The sequence below is a fragment of the Camelina sativa genome, chromosome 16 (genome assembly GCF_000633955.1).
Source record: "Camelina sativa cultivar DH55 chromosome 16, Cs, whole genome shotgun sequence".
In the NCBI taxonomy this organism is placed as follows: Eukaryota; Viridiplantae; Streptophyta; class Magnoliopsida; order Brassicales; family Brassicaceae; genus Camelina; species Camelina sativa.
Window position 1 is genome coordinate 17538286 of NC_025700.1, and position 21548 is coordinate 17559833.

A 21548-nucleotide genomic window follows, 5' to 3' on the forward strand; every position below is an offset into this window, starting at 1 on the left:
TCTTATCAATAAGGGTCACAAACTCCCTTTTTCTTCAAATACAATCTCCTCTACTCAACCACTTGAATACATTTATATAGATGTTTGGTCCTCTCCAATCACTTCTTCTGAAAACTTCAAGTATTATCTTATTTTGGTTGATCATTAGACCAGATATACATGGCTTTACCCATTAAAACTCAAGTCCCAAGTCAAAGATGTTTTCATTGCTTTTAAAGCTTTGGTTGAGAATCGGTTTCAAATGCGGATAAGAACATTGTACTCTAAAAATGGTGGTGAGTTCATTGCCCTGCGTATGTTTCTATCGTCACACGGTATCTCTCACTTCACCACGCCACCTCATACGCCTGAGCACAATGGTATTTCGGAGAGAAAACATCGAGATGTTGTCGAAACAGGTCTTGCTATGCTCAGTCATGCCTTTGTTCCTCAAAGTTATTGGTCGTACGCTTTTGCTACGGCAGTTTATCTCATAAACCGAATGCCCACAGATATTATCGGCGGTGACTCACCGTACCACAAGTTGTTTCGCACATATCCGAATTATCTCAAACTGCGGGTCTTTGGCTGTGAGTGTTATCCCTGGCTACGTCCATATCGGAACAACAAACTCGAGCCTCGCTCGACACCGTGTGTGTTTCTCGGTTACTCACTCACACAGAGTGCTTATCTCTGTGTCGATACTGCTAATACGAGGCTCTACACATCGCGTCATGTGAGGTTTGTTGAAAATCGTTTCCCACTCTCTGCGACTCCACTGTCCACGATGGTTTCCTCACCAGTCTTGCCGTCTCCTTCTCCATCGATTTCGATTCTGGTGTCGCAGCCCCCTGTTTCCTTGTCTCCGACTTCTTCAGTGGCTCGTCGGACTCACCCCCGTGTAATGACCCTCATCCTGACTCCTCTGCGGATCCAGCTTCATCATCTTCCTCGCCAATGGCTTCTCAGACTTTGTCTCCGTCTGTCCTGCGGTCGTCGTCGTCGACTTCTGTTGATCTGGATCACGAGACACGAACCAAAAGGGCTCACGATGACTCCTCCATACGGGCTTCTATAGGCCCAACTCAATCATCCTCTTCCCAAGGCCCAATTTCGTCAGGCCCATCAAGTCAATCACCAAATCCGATAAGTCCATCTTCGGTTAACACGTTATCGTCCGATCGGACTCCTCTGCAACCTCCACACCGTCGGTTGCTCCGTTGCCACTGCAACCTGCGCCTCCGATACCTCACTCTATGCGCACACGATCCAAAAACAATATTCACAAACCAAATCCCAAGTACAGTCTTGCTGCTGTCACCACACCGTCCATTCCGACAACGGTCGCGGCTGCACTTCGGGATCCAAACTAGCGAGCTGCTATGGTCGAGGAGATCAATGCTCAGCTCCGGGAACATTCTTGGGATCTCACACCTCCCACACGATTCAGAATGTTATCACCTGTAAGTGGATCTTTAAACTAAAATACAACCCGGATGGATCGATTGCTAAATACAAGGCTAGATTGGTTGCTCGTGGGTTCAATCAGGAAAATGGGATTGATTATTCCGAGACCTTCAGTCAAGTAATTAAATCCACTACGATTCAACTTGTTTTGGAGATTGCCGTTAAGAAGGATTGGATGATTCAACAGGTTGATATCAATAATGCTTTTTTTACAAGGTACATTAGAGGAGGAGGTGAATGTATCTCAACCACCAGGTTTTGTTGATCGTGATCGCCCACATCACGTATGTCTTTTGCGGAAAGCTCTCTATGGGTTGAAACAAGCACCACGTGTTTGGTACCAAGAACTATGACGGTTCCTTCTTGACTCTGGTTACAAGACCTCGGTTGGGGACAACAACTTGTTTATTTTCAAACACGGTACTTCACATGTGTATGTTCTTGTTTATGTGGATGATATTATCATCACTGGTCCTGCGTCTCTGGTACGTGCTTTTCACTCATCTCTTGCTCGTCGTTTCTCGCTTAAGGACCTTGGTCCTTTAAGTTACTTCTTGGGTATAGAAGCAACACGCACATCTTCCGGACTTCATTTGATGCAAAGAAAGTACATCCCTGATCTTCTGGCCAAAACTAACATGCAGGATGCTAAACCTGTTCTGACCCCAATGTCTTCTTCCTCTCAGCTCACGGTTCTGTCTGGTACACCACTGGCTGATGCGAAAGAATATCGGATGGTAGTTGGTAGTCTGCAGTACCTCGCGTTCACAAGACTGGATATTGCCTTCCCGGTTAATCGCCTTTCACAGTTTATGCATCGACCTACCAATCTACATTGGCAAGCTGTGAAGAGAGTGTTACGGTATCTTGCTGGAACGAGATCACACGGTATCTTTCTGCGTCGTGATGCTCCTCTTACTATCCATGCATTTTCTGATGTTGATTGGGGTCGAGATAAAGCAAACTATGTGTCCACCAATGCTTATATCATATACTTTGGTGGCAGTCCGGTGTTTTTGTCGTCAAAGAAACAGCGAAGTGTCTCTCGATCGTCGACTGAGGCTGAATACCGAGCAGTCGCTAACACAGCATCGGAACTTAAATGGATATGCTCATTGTTGACTGAGTTGGGTATTGATCTTCCACTGGCTCCGGTAATATACTGTGACAATATTGGAGCAACATACCTTTGTGCTAATCCTGTTTTTCATTCCAAGATGAAACACGTCGCCCTCGACTATCATTTCGTTCGGGAAAACGTTCAGTCTGGTACACTTCGGGTAGCTCACATTTCGGGTGATGACCAACTCGCCGATGCTCTTACTAAACCACTTCCGCCACCGCGTTTCACAGAGTTAAATTTCAAAATTGGCGTCAAGAAACTGCCTCCATCTTGAAGGGGCGTATAGAGTAGAGAAGTATAACTAAGGCTAAATGTGTAATTAAGTATTGTATAAAACTCTTATGTACATGAGTATATATAGTGTAACCTTATGATCAATACAATTAAGTCTTTCCTTACATAAACCATTTCAAGTTTAACACGGCTTCCATTCTTTGTACCTTCGATTTGTTTATCTTAATTCCTGAGTATAGGGTTTTGAGAGAGGAGTGAGTTCCTTATGAGTTATTTAGTATCTCTTTGTAGAGTAAAGTTTGAGATACTGTTGAAGAAGTTAAAAAGTTTTATTCAGGAAACTAGGGTTTTTTTTTATTATAATTACTTGATTACAAATGCATTGTTTTTTTGTGTTTTTGTGTGTGTGTGTGTGTTAAACTGTTATATGCATTGTTCATATATAAAACGATCTAGTCATAACTATGATTCCTGACGCTACTTTCGATTAGTGGTTAATATATATTTTAAACATTTATGTTAGAATTTCAACCAGAAATCTAACTTTTACCAAACCATTGAAAAGAAAATGACACTAGCGAATATTGTATAAAAGTTACGTTCACTCGTTGTTTCGGCGTTTCAGTATCGTCAAATTGACGTGCGAACTCGACATTTAAAACAAAATAAAAAAATAGTTCTTAAATTTTTGTTTTTTTACCTTTACATTTAATATTTGATAATAATTTATTTTCTGTTTTGTAGTAGACTAATAAATTTCATTAAATACAATTTTGTCCAATTTCAAATAACATTCATATTTCTTAGATATTTATTATATATATAAGGATTATTTTTCATAATTTTAGTCATATTAATAGCACAAAATGATTGTTTTAACTTTTGTTATATATATATATTACTCTTGTGTAATCTTTATTTAAAATCTAGGTTGCATGGAAACGGAAACGAATATGCGGAAGCGAAACGTTTCGGAAATGGGAAACGATTTTGTTTTCTAAACTTAGGAAACGGAAACGTTTTGGAAACGTATGGNATATATATATATATATATATATATATATATATATATATATATATATATATATATATATTTGTAGATATATATAAATATATAATAAAACACTAAACATAAAAATCATATCAAAAAGCTTCAAACAACAAAGCTTCAAAATATAAATTTTTAATAGTTTGATATCTATTATAAAGTTTTATATTTGCAAATTATTTATTTATTAAGTTTTAAACTAAAAAAAGGTTTTCGTCGTGTTTCCAAAACAGAAATGGAGTTTCCATCGTATTTCCAAACATAAATTTGTAGGAATCGTGTTTTTGTATCTTGTTTCCGAGTTTCCACGAGTTTCTGTTTCCGAAACATTTCGGCAACGGGAAACATACCTCAAAAAGAGTTTCCATGCAACATAATCATGTAACTAATTGAAGATTACTTTTTAGTAATTAAATGTAATTAACCACAAATTCATCAATTTAAAATGATTATTTGTGGGGTCCGTATATCCATAATAGAGATATTTGAATAAATATTTATGTAGTAAAAAAAACATACAAAATTTTTATACGTGTGTAAAACTTTATAAATATAAATACCTTATAAATATCTTGTAAAACCTTAATTATAAATATCCTATAAAGCTTTATAAAATTTTATAAATATCTTATAAATCCTTAGAACCAATTGGATAGAGTTTTTGAATTATCTTGTACCCCTTTTAGTGTGTCTCTTTTAAGAAATGTCTATTTTAGCTGGTAATTTTAAAATACCTCTCATTAAATCTGAAAATTTTATAATGTTTTATAAGGCTTAGAAAGTACTCTTCCATGATAACTATTACTTGGAGACTCGATTCAAATGTTTGTAAGATTTTATAGCGTTTTACAAGGTATTTTAAAATGTTTTACAAGGTACTTATAAAAAAAATATAAAGTATTTATAAGATTTTATATACGTATAAAGGTAGTTTGTATATGCTATTACGAGGGTACACACTTATTTGAGTATATCCCAAATTATTAGAAGTGTTTTTGATAAGGTTTTAAAAATGGGATACTTTTGAAATTCTCCCTTAGCTAATTATTTTTGCAATAGTTAAGAAATTAATGAAAACCATAAACCATCCAATTAATATATATTAAAATTATTTAATGACTCTACTATACAAAGAGACTTGGAGTAACGAGAGGAATAAATAACCAACATAATGGACTACGACACTAAACATGGTTTTATCTAGTCGACATGAAATAAAATCGATCTGATATAAAATTGGCGCAACCAATCTGACTTGAAATAGATCATATAATATAAACAATATCGATGGATAGCTGAAATTTATGTGGATTGTTTGTAAGTCCATAAAACTTAGCTGAAATTTCGAATAGCTATATGTTGTTACTCAAAAGTAACAACTTTCAAACATAACACGGTAAACACTCATGACAAGGAGATTATGCAATCGCATATCATATATAAGTAAACATTCCTTAGTAGGCGCGAGTTTAGTTTACATTGTTTTTGAACTTTTTGTAATTTAGATATTTTTAAGTTTTATCTATTTTTTTTTTGGTAAGGAAAGGGGAGACAAAGTCCTCCAGTATTATTAAACTTAAAAAGTGAAACTACAAACGGGTGCATACCAAAGGAATGTTTACTTTGTAATAATTATTTTTGTAATTTTTAATATATACTGACTATTTTTGTACTTTTAATATATACTGATTATTATTATTATTTTTTGTCAACCATTGGACCACAACAGGTTGTTCCATTAACCTAATCCCTACTATATTCGTAGAGAACGGAACTCGATCTCTGGTGTGATGGTGTCTTGTGCATACTGATCATTTTTTTGTTTGTAAGTTTTTTTTTGTATTACCTGAGTTTCTTGTTTATATATAGTATTAAAAATAGATATCTTCTAGTGAGTTATAAATTATGTGTTGAAGGAGTAAACTCATACCATCATATATAACACAATCTATCATAGTTTTGACTTGTTCTCTCTCGAATAAGTAATAATAATAAAATATATTAAAATATATTATAATATATTATTGGATCATGATGCTTTATTAATAATAAAATATATTAAAGCTTAGAATAATTGTGTTCTACAAATATGGGAAGTTTGTAATATATTTGGAATTTGTGATTGCATAATAAAATGTTTATGGTTTTGTTTCTTTAGATTTTCAAGATATATTGAGCATTCACCATATTTTTCTTATGTCGCTTTCGTTTGGACCAATTAAAGGTCTTCTATCATCATCCCTTTGACATCTACAAATATAGGAATGAAGACAATTTTAGATGATATAAATTAGAAAATTTTCTTTTATGCATAAAATTAAAAAAAAATTAGGTCATTTTAAACATATAATAATGATATAAGTATTAAGTTAAGATAATGTTAGTTAATTATAAAAATTATATGAGATTTGAGATTTGAGAGATAAGGGTTAGTAAGATATGTGTCTTCCTATTTGATGCAGCAAGATATTAGAATATTTCCAAATATCTATTATTGTCATATTTTAATTAATTAATAATTATTGTTCTAGAATATTCTATGGTTTTAGTATGTTTTATTATAAATAGTCTATTCACGGCCTATTGTATGAAGGAGATTGTTTTTTAATTAATAAATTAAAGAGTTTTTGATAAGAGCATTCTCAAAGAAAGTCTTTGATTTCTTTGTTAATCGTGAATCCATTGATATCCTGACAACAATAGAATTTGAGGTACAATTATCCTCCTTGAGATCCATTGATACTCAATATTACTTTTGTATTTTATCCCGCTGCAACACTAACACTATTGAGAGCATATGGCAAATTCATTGTTATAGCAGTCACATAAACAATATGAAAGGTGAGAGGTTACAAATATGCAATAAATACATATATAAATATATTTTCTTATATGAAGAGAGCGTCAAATAAATTTTTTTTGGAGCTTGTCATAAGAAAACCTTACTTTATTATTAGACGACATAATATAGTAAGATTTTCTCCAAAATCTTATTATAAGAATCCGACACTTGGCATATCTCTTTATCACATGTGTAATTCCTTTTAAACTTAATTAAATCATTATCTATTTTAATTATATTTTATTATATCATTATACATTAAAATCTTTTAAAAATCAAATAAACAATTATTTCTTTTCCTCAGATTTAATTGTAAATATATGAAAACACATTCTTTATTTTGCATCAAAATAAAAACTAATATTAAATAAATGTATAATTATGTAATTTAGACTATATTTTATATTCTCATTATGTTTTTATAACATGTGATTTTCATAATATTATTTTCTATTTTTCCTACATTCTAAGGTAAACATGTTTTACAATTTGCTTTTAACCATTTGATCTTGGAACTAAGATACAAAGGAAAGATGCATGAATAACACAATCATGCAGCCAATTTGACATTGACCATTTACATATAATTCCAGGATGAATCTAACCACAGATTAATATATGGTGGCTCTAGATATCTAAAGGCTGCATATGTTTCCGATTCAAGAAGAGAGGAAAAAAATGTCAAAGATTTTGTTTTTGTTTTTTTTATGGATTTAGAGTTAATTTAATTAAGTCCAAATTAAAAATAATTATAGTTAATTAAGTTTAAAGAATAAATAATTATAGATGTCAATAGATAGCACGCCAAATATTATCTCCTTAGCAAAAATTGAAAATTTTTTTTTTATATTATATGCTTCATAGTTCTATTAATAACAAATAATACACATATTTTTTTAAGGTGTATCGATTTCATAACATGACTTGTACATATATGGAGCACAGCTCATTATTTATTGCATACAAAAACACACACACACCAAAATATATATCTTACCCAAACTCGGTCACGGCTCATAATTTACTGCAGTTTGACGTACGTTCTAGCTTTAGATAGACATGCTTAAGACGTACACACTTACAGAGCCACACGAAGAGCAGTTTCCACTTATTCGGTCGAGATATATTCATCGATCCCTTTGGACATATCGACACAGAATTGAAGAAGAGTCTCAGGGTGAGCAACCTCCTCGCTAATTTTTTCATACTCAAGGTGCCAGTGCACAATACTTCCAGGCCCATCATGCTTAGGAGTCCCCTGGATTGTTATCACAAAGCTTTTGTACTCTTTCATCAGATCACCTTCAAGACCCTGAACGTGATCAAGTTCTTCTCCGGCTCCAACGCTTCGATCCTCTCCTTCGCCTTCTTTGCAACCCCATCTAAATCAATTAGTTAACACTTTATTTATATGATTAATCAATCCGAATACCAGTTTAAAGACATATTAGGTTTGCAAATGATGATATTACAGTCGTGGATCTATATCAAGGATAACTTTCACGGTTTATAATTCTCTAGTTATAATTTCTAAAAAGTGAAAGTGGTTTAGAGAAAGTCTAAAATCAACTAGCTAGACACGTTTTTGACATTACCTATTTAGACAGATGCATAATTCGTATTTAGTCTTAATTAATATCAGTTCAGTATGCACCGATTATCATTAAAAAAAAAAGTATATAAATATGACTTGCCATGAACGTAGTCCCAGATGACGACAGTGCCAACTTTCCCCCATTCGCCTTCATGCAGTTCACAGTGTTGAATGTGTAGCGGAGATGCTGTGGAGACATGGTGTGGTCTTTCGGAGAAGATGTTAAGGAACTTATCAGCCGAAGCTTTGATCTCCATGTCTGTCTCAAGCTTCCCCACCAAACTAGAAACCTCGGTTTTCACCACGGCAGCCATTCTTCGTAGTACCTCCGATTTGCTGAGTATAGGGTTTGTGTTATTATTAATTGAAAATTATGTGGTTAGTTACTCCTAACTACTAAGTACTAATCATAGAACTGTTAGAAATACCTTTTTCTAAAGGGGTGTTATATGAATTTTGATTAATGTAGAATTATGATGATTATAATTTACAGAATTTGAAAAATAGTTAGAGAGTTTAATAAAGATTTCACAGATTCACCATTCACGTATATTTTAAATTAACTATTTTGAAGTCTGGAAAAGTTCTTTCAAATGAGCAAAAAAATTTACAGTCAATCAACCAAACACTAAGCTTTAATATAATTGAAAGTTAGTTAAAGTATTTCATAATCTAATAACTAATAACGCATGATTTAGAATGAATTTCTACAATCATCGATTCAGTAATAAATAACTTATAATGATTGTAAACAACTTAACCAATAATACATTATTTTAGTAGAGTCTTTTATAATTCAAAATTGAATAACAATAAAGTTTTCAAAATCAATAACACTCCTTAAAATTTTAAAAACATATCTGCAACAGTATTTTATGTATCCTAAAGAAATAAATTTTTGTTTCGATGTGTCTTAACTAATAGAGGATTGGGGCACACAAAAGATTTGAAAACTTGCTTCCACATAAAACTAAAGAAAGAAAAGTAATAAACTCAACATGAGACTTACCTTTTCTCGAAATCGATTTTTCTTCCGATGAATATTTAGAGGAAGAGTTCATTATGTATTCTCGCTAGTTATAGATCGAGTCGAAGAGGGGACCCTTATCCGATGAACAGCTGTAGTGACTATGAGTGGCTATCAATTCTTAGCAATTACTGAGGCCATTTAATCACTTGTAGGCTGTAGCCACTTGTTATATCACATTAGTTCAATTTTGATTTTTTAGTTGGATTTTATTGCCTTATGTAAAAATTGGCACAACTAATCTGACTTGTAATATATAGTATAAAGAATATGCTTACTAGTGTATTGTCATTTGTTATATACCTATGATTTGGAATTTTGGATTGTAGTCCATAGAACTTAGCTGAAATTTCGAATAGCCAAGTTACTCAAAACTCAAAATGTAACAAATTTCAAACATAACACGGTAGTATACAAACACTCATGACACACTCACTCCTTTTGTCTTTGGGCAAACTAATATACTCCTTTGTCTTTATTTATTGCAATTTCAAAGACTAATTTATAGAGCGCATACACGCACAAACACACACATATATGAAGATTCTTCCTCTATTCTTCGGAAAAGAGATGTTCATCCATCTCGTTGGAAACTCCGATTGCAAACTGGATGAGAGTTTCATGGTGAGCCACCTCCTCGTTGATTTTCTCATACTCAAAATGCCAATGTGCAATACTTCCAGGTTCTCCTTTTTAGGGGTCACTTGGAAGGTGACCACAAAACTCTTGTACTCTTTCATCAGATCACCTTCTAAGACCTTGTACGTCGCCCGATTGTTCTCCGGATTTATTGACTCGATCCTCTCTTTCAATACTTTTGCCTCTCCATCTGACCAAATTAACGTTGACATATATTTATAGATTTGAAATAATCAGAAATCTTACATTTGAAGAGCTAGAACTATAGTGATATCTTATTATATAAATCTTGGTTCTCAAAGTTAGTAACTCATCATATCATGACATATATTAGTATTAACGATCAAAGATAAAGTTAAAAACTCACCAGATCGTGATATTTGTCAGTTTTAACGATTAAATATCTAAATTAATAACTCATCAGATTGTGAAACATATTTTAACGATATATCAAAGTTAGTAACTCATCAGATCGTGACACGTGTCAATTTTAACGATCAAAAATGACAGTTTTCAAACTTGGTAAAACGATGCATAAGATAATGAGAATTTGTTAGAAATACTCTTTTTGATTTATCCCTTTTCAAAAATACCATTTTTTGGTCATTTTCATTTTTGCCCTCCTTTAATTTATAATGACCATTTTATCCTCACATGAAAAATCTTTAAATCAATAAAATGAAAAACAAAATTTTTCCGCCAAAAAAATTTCCGACATATTTTCCCGCCAAACAAATTCAAAAAAAAATTCCGCCAAAAAAAACTTATAAGGCTTTTATAAGGTTTTAAACGATTTAAAAACCTTATAAAAGTCTTATAAAACCTTGTAAAAACTTTGTAAATACCTTATAAAAACCTTATAAAAAAACCTTTTAAAAACTTTTTAAACACCTTTTAAAAACCTTGTAAAAGCGTTTACAAAGTTTTATGAGGTTTTTAAAAGGTTTTAAAAGCGTTTACAAGGTTTTTATAAAGTTTTTTAAAAGTATTAATTTCAATTTTGTTGACGGAAAAATCAAATTTCGTAATTTTGGCGGGAATATTTTTCGATTTTAGCAGCAAATTTTTTTATTTTTTGGCGAAATTTTTTTTTCGATTTTGGTAACTGAACATTTTTGTTTTCGCTCAAAAAAAAGTAATTTAGTCATTTTGTACAGCTCACACCCCTGAATGTTGGATGGAGATGCATCAGATATGTTGTGTGGTCTCCCAACAAACATGTCATGAAACTTCTCCGTCGAAGATTTGAGCTCCACGGTTGTCTCAAGGATCCCAACCAAACTAGTAGCTTCTTCCGCCATTCTTGATCTCCCACGCTAATTTGCAAGTGTCTCTTAGGGTTTTGAGTTTTGAAGATATTTTGGTTCCCTTCTGAGCTCTTTAGCTTCTTTTACATATAGTCTATATATAATATAGAGGAATGAGGACACCGATATACCAAGATTGTATCATAATTTACTAATAATATTTTGATCAATTCTTCAATTTCTTCTATATGATCACGTTATACCCATCTGCGGTGGAGTACTGATAAATCTGAACTATCTAATACTTTACTCCCTCCATTTCATAATATAAAATGTTTTAGAGGTTTTTCTTTGTTTCTTAATGTAGGATGTTTTCAACTTTTTAGGTAACTTTTAGATCATTTTAATATTTTATTATTATTTATTTTATACAGTTTTGTTTATAATTGGTTAAACTTTTTTAAAGTGGTTATTTCTTAATCTGCGTTGCTTATATTTTGAAATAGAGGAAGTATTTTATAAATGTAGAATCTAAAGGCTATATAAAATATAGTTCGTAGCACGTGTCGTGTCATTCAAAATATTTTGAATGAGTAGCAATGTAGCATTAGCATTACTGCATTAGTGAGAAGGCAGTCACTTCATGAGCTTTAAGAAGATAAACTAAAATAATATGATTAAGATGTCATAAATCCTGAACCAATTCGTTCAAGTATATTATTCGATATTTTATAAATCTCTTATCATATCTTTTTTGTTTTTTTCCAACCCTATAAAGATCATATCTTTTGTAAAGTGAAATGGAATACACGTTATTTCATAATTTTAAATGATAGATAAACAAAGTTTGAAATGTATGTTGAAACTACTGTTTATAATCTGGCCGTGTCTCTTGCACAATGAAACAAAAACAAAAATTTGAATATAAAATTAAAATGTCATTTCATTCTACATCAACAACACACACACACAATTATATACCTGGTGACGTGACAGGCAATTTGAAAAAGTTTTTTTTAGTACTTTTAATTAAGAAAAAAAGCCATCAATTATCTTAATTATATATTATTACCTGATGAAATCGACAGACAATTTGACAAAGTATTTGGTAATCGTCACAATCAGATATTTGATTTGTATTTTCAATTATAATCATTGTCATATTAGGTAACAATTTCATAATTATTAAAACGATGTGACCGTTTTTTTTAAATAATAATAATAATAATTAACTACGATTAGTGGTCCCATATCCATTAGCCACCTAACCACAATCACAAAACAACAACGGAATAATAATACCAATTAAATAACCAATAATAATCCAATATAGAATAACCAATATCCAATCCTAACCATTTCAATGTCAAATAACAGGAAAACAAGGAACCGGCACCTAGCAAGTTCTAAAGACCAACTCTAGCAACCTAGCAACGCCAGACAACATCCAATCGAGTCCCTAGAACATCTTCCTCTTCATTGCTTTGATTCCACGATCACACTTTGCCTTTACCTGCACCACAAACACAAATTGAGATGCATGAATATTTGATACTCAGTGAGGTAATCCTCTCATCTACTGGGTTATACACACAAGCAACAATGACTCCAATGTTCCAAACAATCAACAAACAAAACACACAAACCAGGAAAACGAACATCGTCACACTGGAAGGGAGGTGTCGACCGACACCAGCCTAGTGTCGACCAACACTGGCATTGGTGTCGACCGACACTACCCCACAGTGTCGATCGATGCCCATTTTTGCTGGTGTCGATCGACACTCCACCTGCAACTGCAAGCCGAGAGTCGAATCTGGCTTCCCAATCTCCTCCAAATCATCCAATACTCAAAACCCATGCCGGAAACATCATTAGGAACCTGTACAATCCAATCCCCAACAAGAAAACACACAAAAACAACAACAAACAAGCAAGAACAAAGAAATCAAGGGCTTAGATTAGCCATGGTCATGCACTCACCTCTTTGCACGAAGATTCAGACCAATAGCAACGAATCCAACCCTCCTAGCAAGCTTCTATCTCCCCTTTGGCCTCAAATCTCCCAAGAACAGCCAACAATCTTCTCAAAAATCACCAAAATCTCAAGAACAAGGTTTTTCTCTCTTTTCTCTCAAAAACAAGAGAATGGCGACAAACAGAACTTGCCAAAACCCTCTTCTGCGACAAAACACCTAAATAGTTTGATTCAATGGTTTTTCCTAAACCAAACCGGTTCAAATCGATAATTAAATCGATCTGATCGAACCAGAATAAGTGGTGTCGACCGACACCACATGAGTGTCGATCGACACCCACCCCAAAACGCAGAGTTTTGGTTTGCGGGCGTTACAATTATCATCATTGTGGACCTGCAGTTTATCTTATAATTATGTTATACTTTTTTGGTAAAAGCAGTTTTAGATTTTGGATTTTGGTATCCAGTATCCACTTTTTATATATTAATGTTAGGTTTTCACCGCTTATTTACACATCTTCGACTGACATTATAAACAGTGTTAATGTTAGCTTATCACCACGTAAATCATTATCACACAAGCCAAAAGAGTGACATTATAAACAGTGTTACAACTTGTTACAAGAACCTTTTAAAAAACAGCAAACAAACAAGAGAAAACATTCTTTGCTAAAAAGATTTTTATAAAAATGCATGAAAATAAAAGGGTTACAAGGCTCTATTGTTTCAAATAGAAAGCCCACAACACAAATAAAAAGAGTGAGATGATAAACACATAGTTATAACGACAAATCACATCCCCGATGTTTTCGTACAAACAACAATTCATACATGGCTTAAAAGAAGCAAACCGTTGTAATATCAAACAAAGCAATACTATATATTACATCTAAAGTCTCTATGTTTTGAGAAGATTAGATTCAATATCTTTAGTGAGATAGACTGCAAAATCCATGTATTTGTTAGGAGCTGGAGACTCTGAGTTAAGCTTCTCATATTCCCAGCTTCATCTAGCTATACTTTTTCCATGTAGCTTTGGTATGATCTGAAGATTACACTTAAAGCTACTGTAGTTGTCCATCACATCTCCATCGAACACAAACACGGTCATCGATTTGTTCGCTTCATCTATCTCTACTCTCTTTTATCTTCTCTACTTTTCCATCTGTAACACAAACAATGAAATCAGATTGATACAGAGAGTAGCTTACTAGACGCAAGTAACTTTTGTTTCTTACCAACAGACAAAGTCCAATTCTTGGTGCCTTTACAGTCATCACCAACTTGTTCCTCCACGCTAAGTATTTTCTGTGGAGATAATTTTGGTACACTGCGCGAAGTAGCCTTGATAGCTTGGAATATCTTATCAGCTGAAACTTTGATCTCCACTTCTATCATGGATTTCGCAATCTGAGCCATCACTTCTCTGTTGTTGATCTTTTGGTCTATGTGTAGCTCTGCTTGTATAAGTAAAGTCTGTTGGAGGAAGATATAGAATCTGTACCATGCTTAGCATTTACGCCAGCTTATATTACTAGGTTCTTTGTTCTCTTCACATACAAGACTCATCACCAAGAATCTGAATCTCCACCAAAAAATTAGGTCTTCTGAAGATGATTATATATCTCACAACTGTGACAGAACTTTACATTAATTCACATTCCAAGCCTCAGGGTAACACTAAGGCTCGCCTCTTGAGACTTGTATAAGTCACTACTGGAAGAGTCTTGTTTCACTTCTCCAATAGTTTAGACGTGTCTTTTAGCGATATAACCACTATAGGTGAGGTCGAGAAGCGCCCTTGCTTTCTGGAAGCAGCTGCACAATCAATTTCTTCTCTGCTCTCTTCACCTTCTAGGGGTTTTTTTGGTGGCGGTGATGAGCCAAACAACTGTACAGTTAGGCTGCCACCTGCAGAGGATCAGAAAATTATCATCAGCCGGAGCCTATCCAATCATTTTACTTACCTACTCAACTACTAGCATCTAGAAAATGAATAAAGAACCAGATGGTCGAATTCTTAAAGTTAGATTACCTAGCACAAGGGCGGCTCCAATCCAACCAGCTGTGCCCCACCTCTCACCAAGGATGAACCATGCAAACCCCGCACCCCAAAGAGGCTCCAAACCATATATCACAGCGGTGTCTTTAGCGGATACATCACACATGGCAGTCATCTGCATAGACAGAAAAAATTGAATGTAAAATCACCAAAATGAAACCAATATATACAACACATTAATAACTGCTAAAGTTCATTTATGTTTTTATTAATATGTGCCTTATGCATCAACATATGATTAAATTTAAACACTAGAAAGATAAATTAGAGGAGAAAGCGAGAAAACCTTATGTACCTCTATCCACAGACAAACACCAGTGTACAGCGCAGGTATCCATGGAAACGCAACCATACATTCCCAAGATGAGTCCCATGTCCAGGAAGATGGATCATAATCTTGCAAGACAGTAGACCATGTTCCACCAAAATACCACACCATCGAAAAGAGAGCAACGACACATGTCTGAGTAAAGATGGCATACACATGCATACAGCTTCGTTAAACCATAATAGCAGATCATCACAAGCACAATTGAACTATATAAAGCAGAAAGCTTTTTCTGACCTCATAGCCTAGAAGGGGCAAGAACTTGTCCTTAGTTGTAGTTCGTGAGATATGTTCTGTCCTTAGCATATGAACTCCGAAGAACACAGCGCTTAAGAAATTGAACAAGTCACCAATCTGAACAAATGTAGCTACTTAGTCAAAATCCTGAAAACAAGAAAACTTCACTTGTCAAGGATCAACTAGCACTTACACATGGAGAAGAGCCACTAGATTCCAGCATCCAGACTCCCAAGATAGACATTAAAGCTCCAAACCACGTCCGTGCAGGTATTATAGCTCCAAGCATACCATCAAGCAACGGAACCACAATTATCTGTAACATTCATCAGAGGCAAAAAGATAATTAATTTACCTTCAAGACTCACTCATACTTATAGAATTTTTCAGAACTGATCACACACAACTCACAGTGAAAATGGAAATAAATGATGCACGCCCAGCATCAGATGTTAGAAGACCAATGGCTTGCATTAAATACCCTAAGCTAACCCAGAAACCTAACTCAATCCCTGAATTACGCGTCTTCACATCACTCAAAGACCGTACAACAAAAGGAGTAAACGGAAGCGCAGCCACAACAAATCTCACAACACTAAAAGCTGCAGGATCCATGATCTCTTCAACCTCTTTAACAACTGCAATGTTACTAGCTACAAACATAACATGTCAACAACAGATCAAAACTTATAAACTTCCACATTCAATAAACAAACAAACCCCAAGTTCCTACTATATCTTCAATCAACCCAAATCGGAGACACAATTTGTTCTCATAAGGTTTAAGCGCAAAGACAGAACAAAGATCAAAGACTGAAACTTTGAAACTAGGCAACGATTCAAACAACTACGCACACACAAAAACGTAGTAGAAACGCTTTGAGCTTACCATAAACGATTGTAATGGCATTCAGAAGAATGATACTTCTAAATTTAGTAGAATCAAACAAGATCTTTCGCCACAGAGCTCGTTGACCGAACAAAGATTTGAAATTTAGGGGTAGTTTCTTCTTTTGAGGGACAATCTCGGTGGAAGAGAGCGAACAAGGGATCAAAGCAACCCGTTTTTTCTCGTAATTGACACGATCAGACCCATGAGTTTCCAAATTACCCGGTCTTTTAGAAGCATTCGTGATTCGAGACGAGGATGATGAAGGATAAGAGTTGCTGAAAGAGAAAGGTTCGTGAAGAGCCCGTTTGAGTGAAAATAACGAGTAGGACGGAGAAGCTACGAACTTGATTACCGCCATGGAAGACGAAAGATCTAAAAGAACATTGTGCATAGCTTTCTCTTTTGTCCTGACCATCGCGTCGCAGTCAACTCTAAATAATATCTAAAGATATTGTTACTGCCGCCAGTAAGACAATGCCACGTTTACTATTTTACTTGCTTGTCCACGTGTTGTTTTATCATAGAAAACCAAACCGTTGTTTTCTTTTGAAATTGTCCGGTTATTTCAATGCCGGCCTGACCCGGTTCCTATATAATACGACTATAGTACTTTTATTTAACATGGAGATTTCATCAAAGTTCAATGCTATATGCTTTTTATTATCAACCAACGTCGAGATATATTATTAGCATACACAAAGTGAAAGGCTGAAGCCTGAAAACATATCTGATCAACGTATGTTTCTCACGCAAACTCGGGACACATCTCATTATTTATAACAGTTCCAAAGGCTAAATATGGCAGATGTGTTTGACATCACACAGTCCCAACACACACACACGTCTTCCTTTAGTCCTCGGATAAGAGATGTTCATCCATCTCTTTAGAGACTTCAACAGCCAACTGTAGGAGAGTTTCTGGATGAGCCACTTCTTCGTTAATTTTCTCGTAATCAAAGTGCCAGTGTGCAACGCTTCCAGGTTCTCCTTCCTTAGGGGTCACTTGCAAGGTGACCACGAAATTCGAGTACTCTTTCAATAAATCACCCTCTATCACCTTGTAGGTAACTCGATTGTTCTCTGGATCTACTGACTCGATCCTCTCTTTCACTACTTTTGCCTCGCCATCTGCACCAAATTAACATTCACATACTCGATTATGACTTGGAACCCAAATGAATCCTATATAAAAACAAAGATATATAAAGTTGACTTGCCATGAACGTAATTCCATAAGATGACGGCACCAACTTGGCCCATTTCGCCTTCGTGCAGCTCAGCACCCTGAATGTTGGTTGGAGTTGCATTGGAGACATGGTGTGGTCTCCCGACAAGCATGTCATGGAATTTCTCCGCCGAACACTTTAGCTCAACCGTTGTCTCAAGGATCCCAACCAAACTAGATGCCTCTTCGGCCATTTTTTATAATTACCACTGATTTTGTAAATGTCTCTTAGGGTTTTGAGTTTTGAGAGTGAATGGTTTCTCCTCTGAGCTCTTTTGACCCTTTATATAGAGGAATGTATAAACCGAGAATAAGTCTAAATTTCATTGTTAATAATATTTTGATTTGTTCTTTCTCTTATGTGATCTCGTTTGTCCACGTGTAGGCTGTAGCTAACTGATAAGCCTGAATTGTTTGAAATATATATTTTTAATGTATAAACGAAAGCTATATCAAATACAGTGTAAAAAATAACAAAATTCGATAAGATAATAAGATAATAATTTTTTTGAAATCCTTATGTAAAATATGGTCCCAATAATATCATAAATTAATAATCATGTAAATTTACATATATATATATATATATATATATTGATATAATATTTTTTAATTATTTCAAATTCAATTCTAATACCATAAAATTTACAATATTATTTAATTTATAATATTTGTAATTTATTGTTAAAATTTTTCTATAATATTTTTTAATTTCATAATCTTATTTTGCAAAAATTGTCTCAATTCATAATTTTAAAAAAATAAACAATTAAAAATATATTTATAAATTAATAATTATTAATTTACAATATAAAATAATAATTATTAATTTATCTAATATAAATAAATTAATATAATTATAAATTAATAAAATATCTTCGTCCCACCATTATTAATTTATAGAGGTTTTACGGTTCGTAGGTCGTGACAAACAAAATATTTTCAGGGAATAACATTAGTGGGAAAGCATTACGAAAATAATATCAGCTGACGTGGTAGGGTTTTTAAACTAGAACAAATGGGTTCATTTAAGAGTACGTATTGATGTATGAATGTATCCCTTCGATATTTCTAAAGATAGCATGAGATGGATTTTTGAAGAATAGCTATTTGATTGGTATAATTTGAATTGGATGTGACTGGATCCATATTAAACAAACGGTACGGTTTTAAATATTCAATTACACTAGTCATCATTATCTCATCATTATAGTCTTTTTTGTTGATAAGCTTCCTGAAAGTTTTTTTTTTTTTTAACTAAGATTAAATCCCTAAATTTGTGGAAGGGTCGAATACTAATCTCTAGGAGAACGATATCCACAGATAAAATCCCTGAAATTTGCAAATGGACCGTAAATAATGGATTTGACCTAGATCAACAAAATGACTCTCTCACCGAAACTAAAACCACTAGTCCCCATCTGATGGTTATAAAACTCTAAACATACTTGTATTATTGATTATTTTATATTCCCAAGTAATTCCTAAAAATCATATCCTGTTTTGAGTCAAGCAGATCTCATATATTTTGTAAAGGAATACACGTTACTTCGAAATTGTAATTTATAAAATAAACAATAGTATGATGTGTACCTAGGTTGAAAAATATATATCGGTTATCTGGCCGTGTCTCTTGCAAAAGGAAAGGTTCCTACTTCCAAGTGCAAAACAAGTAAGGATACTTATCTATGTTTGGTTTCGATTCAAGAAGATTATGGGTTTTAGATTATAATAGTTTCGTAGCGAATCAGATAAATAAATATAACGGAGACAAAATTTGTAAATAGCATCGTGGCCAATTCTATATTAATTTGAAATTTGGATAAGAAATGGGGTTATACATCATACATATGGACTGCTTTTATTATCATTCAGTGATAAGAGGATAGTAGTATACATATAAACTTGAAGTAGCCGCATAGTTATAGTACTACTACACGTTGCTTCAAATTAGAAACTTCAAACACAACTCGACCGTATAGTAGTATGCATATACATTACACACATGCGATCGACACACCAATTATTATAACTGCTCATTATTTATTGCAGTTTAAAAGTGCTTAATTAAGTAGATGTACTTAGCACTCGCACACACACACATGAAGAGTACGTAATCCTCTATTCTTCGGTCAATAGATGTTCATCGATTTCTTTGGACATTCCGACGGCAAACTGAAGGAGATTCTCAGGATGAGCTACCTCCTCGTTTATTTTCTCATACTCGAAGTGCCAGTGGACCACACTCCCTGACCCTCCATGCTTAGGGGTCACTTGGATTGTGACGAAAAAGCTCTTGTACTCTTCCATCAGATCACCTTCTATAACCTTGAACTTGATCAAGTTCTTCTCCGGCTCCACAGCCTCAATCCTATCCTTCACCATGCTTGCCTTTCCATCTGCACCAATTGCTTTAAGATCTTACTTCCCTAGATTTGGCTTTACGAATCAACATGACTATTATTTCAAAAGAAAAAAATGAGATCTGTTTATAATGTAATCATATTATAGTAGTCATCTTCTTGTTAATAAATTTTTGAGATCCATTTCTTTTCCACGCATTATTCTTAGTTACTATGAAATTTATGTAGCGATAGATATCTTTCGCAATAAAATTTGAAATTTTGATTTGAAATCCAATAGTTGTGAAAAGAAAGANTATATATATATATATATATATATATATATATATATATATATATATATAGGTAATAGGTTCACTTGCCAATAACATAGTTCCAGATGACGATAGAGCCGACTTTGCCCCAGTCCCCTTCGTGCAGGTCACATCCATGAATTTTGTCTGGAGTTGCTTTGGAGACATGGTGTGGCCTCTCAGCAAACATTTGATGGAACTTGCCAGCCGAAGCTTTGATCTCCACTTCTGTCTCCAGCGTCCCCACCAAAGTAGATGCTTCTGCCATGATCTTTGCTAGATAATCTCAAGAAAATGTAACTAAGGTCTTTTTGGAGAGGAATGTGTCTCTCTTCTTGAGTTCTTTAGCTTCTATTTGTAGAGGGAGGAAAGAGTGAGCAAGTATTGAAGAATAGAAAAAAAAAAAAAAAAAAAAAAAAAAAAAAAAGTGTTCAAGAATAGACCCATTCTTTTGTTCCTTAAATTAATATTATGATTAGTTGACGGTTCCATCATAATAATTCACCTGTCCAATACTTTATTTGATGTTTAACCTGCCAAGCGTTGATCACACGGTGATCTATATATTGCTATTATTGATCGAGCACATAATTCATGTTGTTTCTTTCGGTATCAAGTTTCTCTTCAAGTCAACACAAATCGACTAAAATGATATTATAAAAATAACAGCTATGATATGAGAAGATGTCAACAAGAGATTATATTTGAAATAAAAATTTATGAAAATAAATTTAAAATAGAAAAGATAGTTTTATCATGAATAGTTTCTTTAGCCAGGGCCCCATCATAATAATTCATCTTCGCAACTATTTGCGTCTTAATGATGAAGATCACGATTGTCCTTGCTCGGTCTTCTCTTCAATTTCTATTGTAACTCCTTCAGCTGCTGTTTTTTATCTCTTTACTTCATCTTTTAGATCGGTATTGTATTTTAAATGTTGTCCCTTGGAAAAAGAAGTAAAGGAAGATG

General features: G+C 33.8%; 4 protein-coding genes and 2 pseudogenes across 4 annotated transcripts; 1 reads left to right on the forward strand and 5 right to left on the reverse strand.

The window, feature by feature from the left end:
• Window positions 1362–2843, forward strand: LOC109129522 (uncharacterized mitochondrial protein AtMg00810-like). Its single transcript, XM_019237784.1, has 3 exons — window positions 1362–1442; window positions 1529–1633; window positions 1827–2843. Exons 1-3 carry the CDS (start codon window positions 1362–1364, stop codon window positions 2841–2843), a joined length of 1203 nt encoding a protein of 400 aa, XP_019093329.1.
• Window positions 7521–9382, reverse strand: LOC104750928 (annotated as a pseudogene).
• LOC109129409 lies at window positions 9867–11254 on the reverse strand (annotated as a pseudogene).
• LOC104750930 lies at window positions 13939–17099 on the reverse strand. The gene is made up of 8 exons (XM_010472791.2): window positions 16695–17099; window positions 16217–16458; window positions 15999–16121; window positions 15806–15922; window positions 15536–15703; window positions 15214–15355; window positions 14417–15089; window positions 13939–14343 (listed from the first exon to the last, which is right to left on the reverse strand). Exons 1-7 carry the CDS (start codon window positions 17086–17088, stop codon window positions 14911–14913), a joined length of 1365 nt encoding a protein of 454 aa, XP_010471093.1. The 5' UTR covers window positions 17089–17099; the 3' UTR covers window positions 13939–14343; window positions 14417–14910.
• On the reverse strand, window positions 17335–18226 carry LOC104750929 (MLP-like protein 31). The gene is made up of 2 exons (XM_010472789.1): window positions 17915–18226; window positions 17335–17825 (listed from the first exon to the last, which is right to left on the reverse strand). The coding sequence occupies exons 1-2, from the start codon at window positions 18114–18116 to the stop codon at window positions 17548–17550; spliced, it is 480 nt and encodes a 159-aa protein (XP_010471091.1). The 5' UTR covers window positions 18117–18226; the 3' UTR covers window positions 17335–17547.
• Window positions 19753–20944, reverse strand: LOC109125003 (MLP-like protein 43). Its single transcript, XM_019238280.1, has 2 exons — window positions 20648–20944; window positions 19753–20321 (listed from the first exon to the last, which is right to left on the reverse strand). Exons 1-2 carry the CDS (start codon window positions 20844–20846, stop codon window positions 20044–20046), a joined length of 477 nt encoding a protein of 158 aa, XP_019093825.1. The 5' UTR covers window positions 20847–20944; the 3' UTR covers window positions 19753–20043.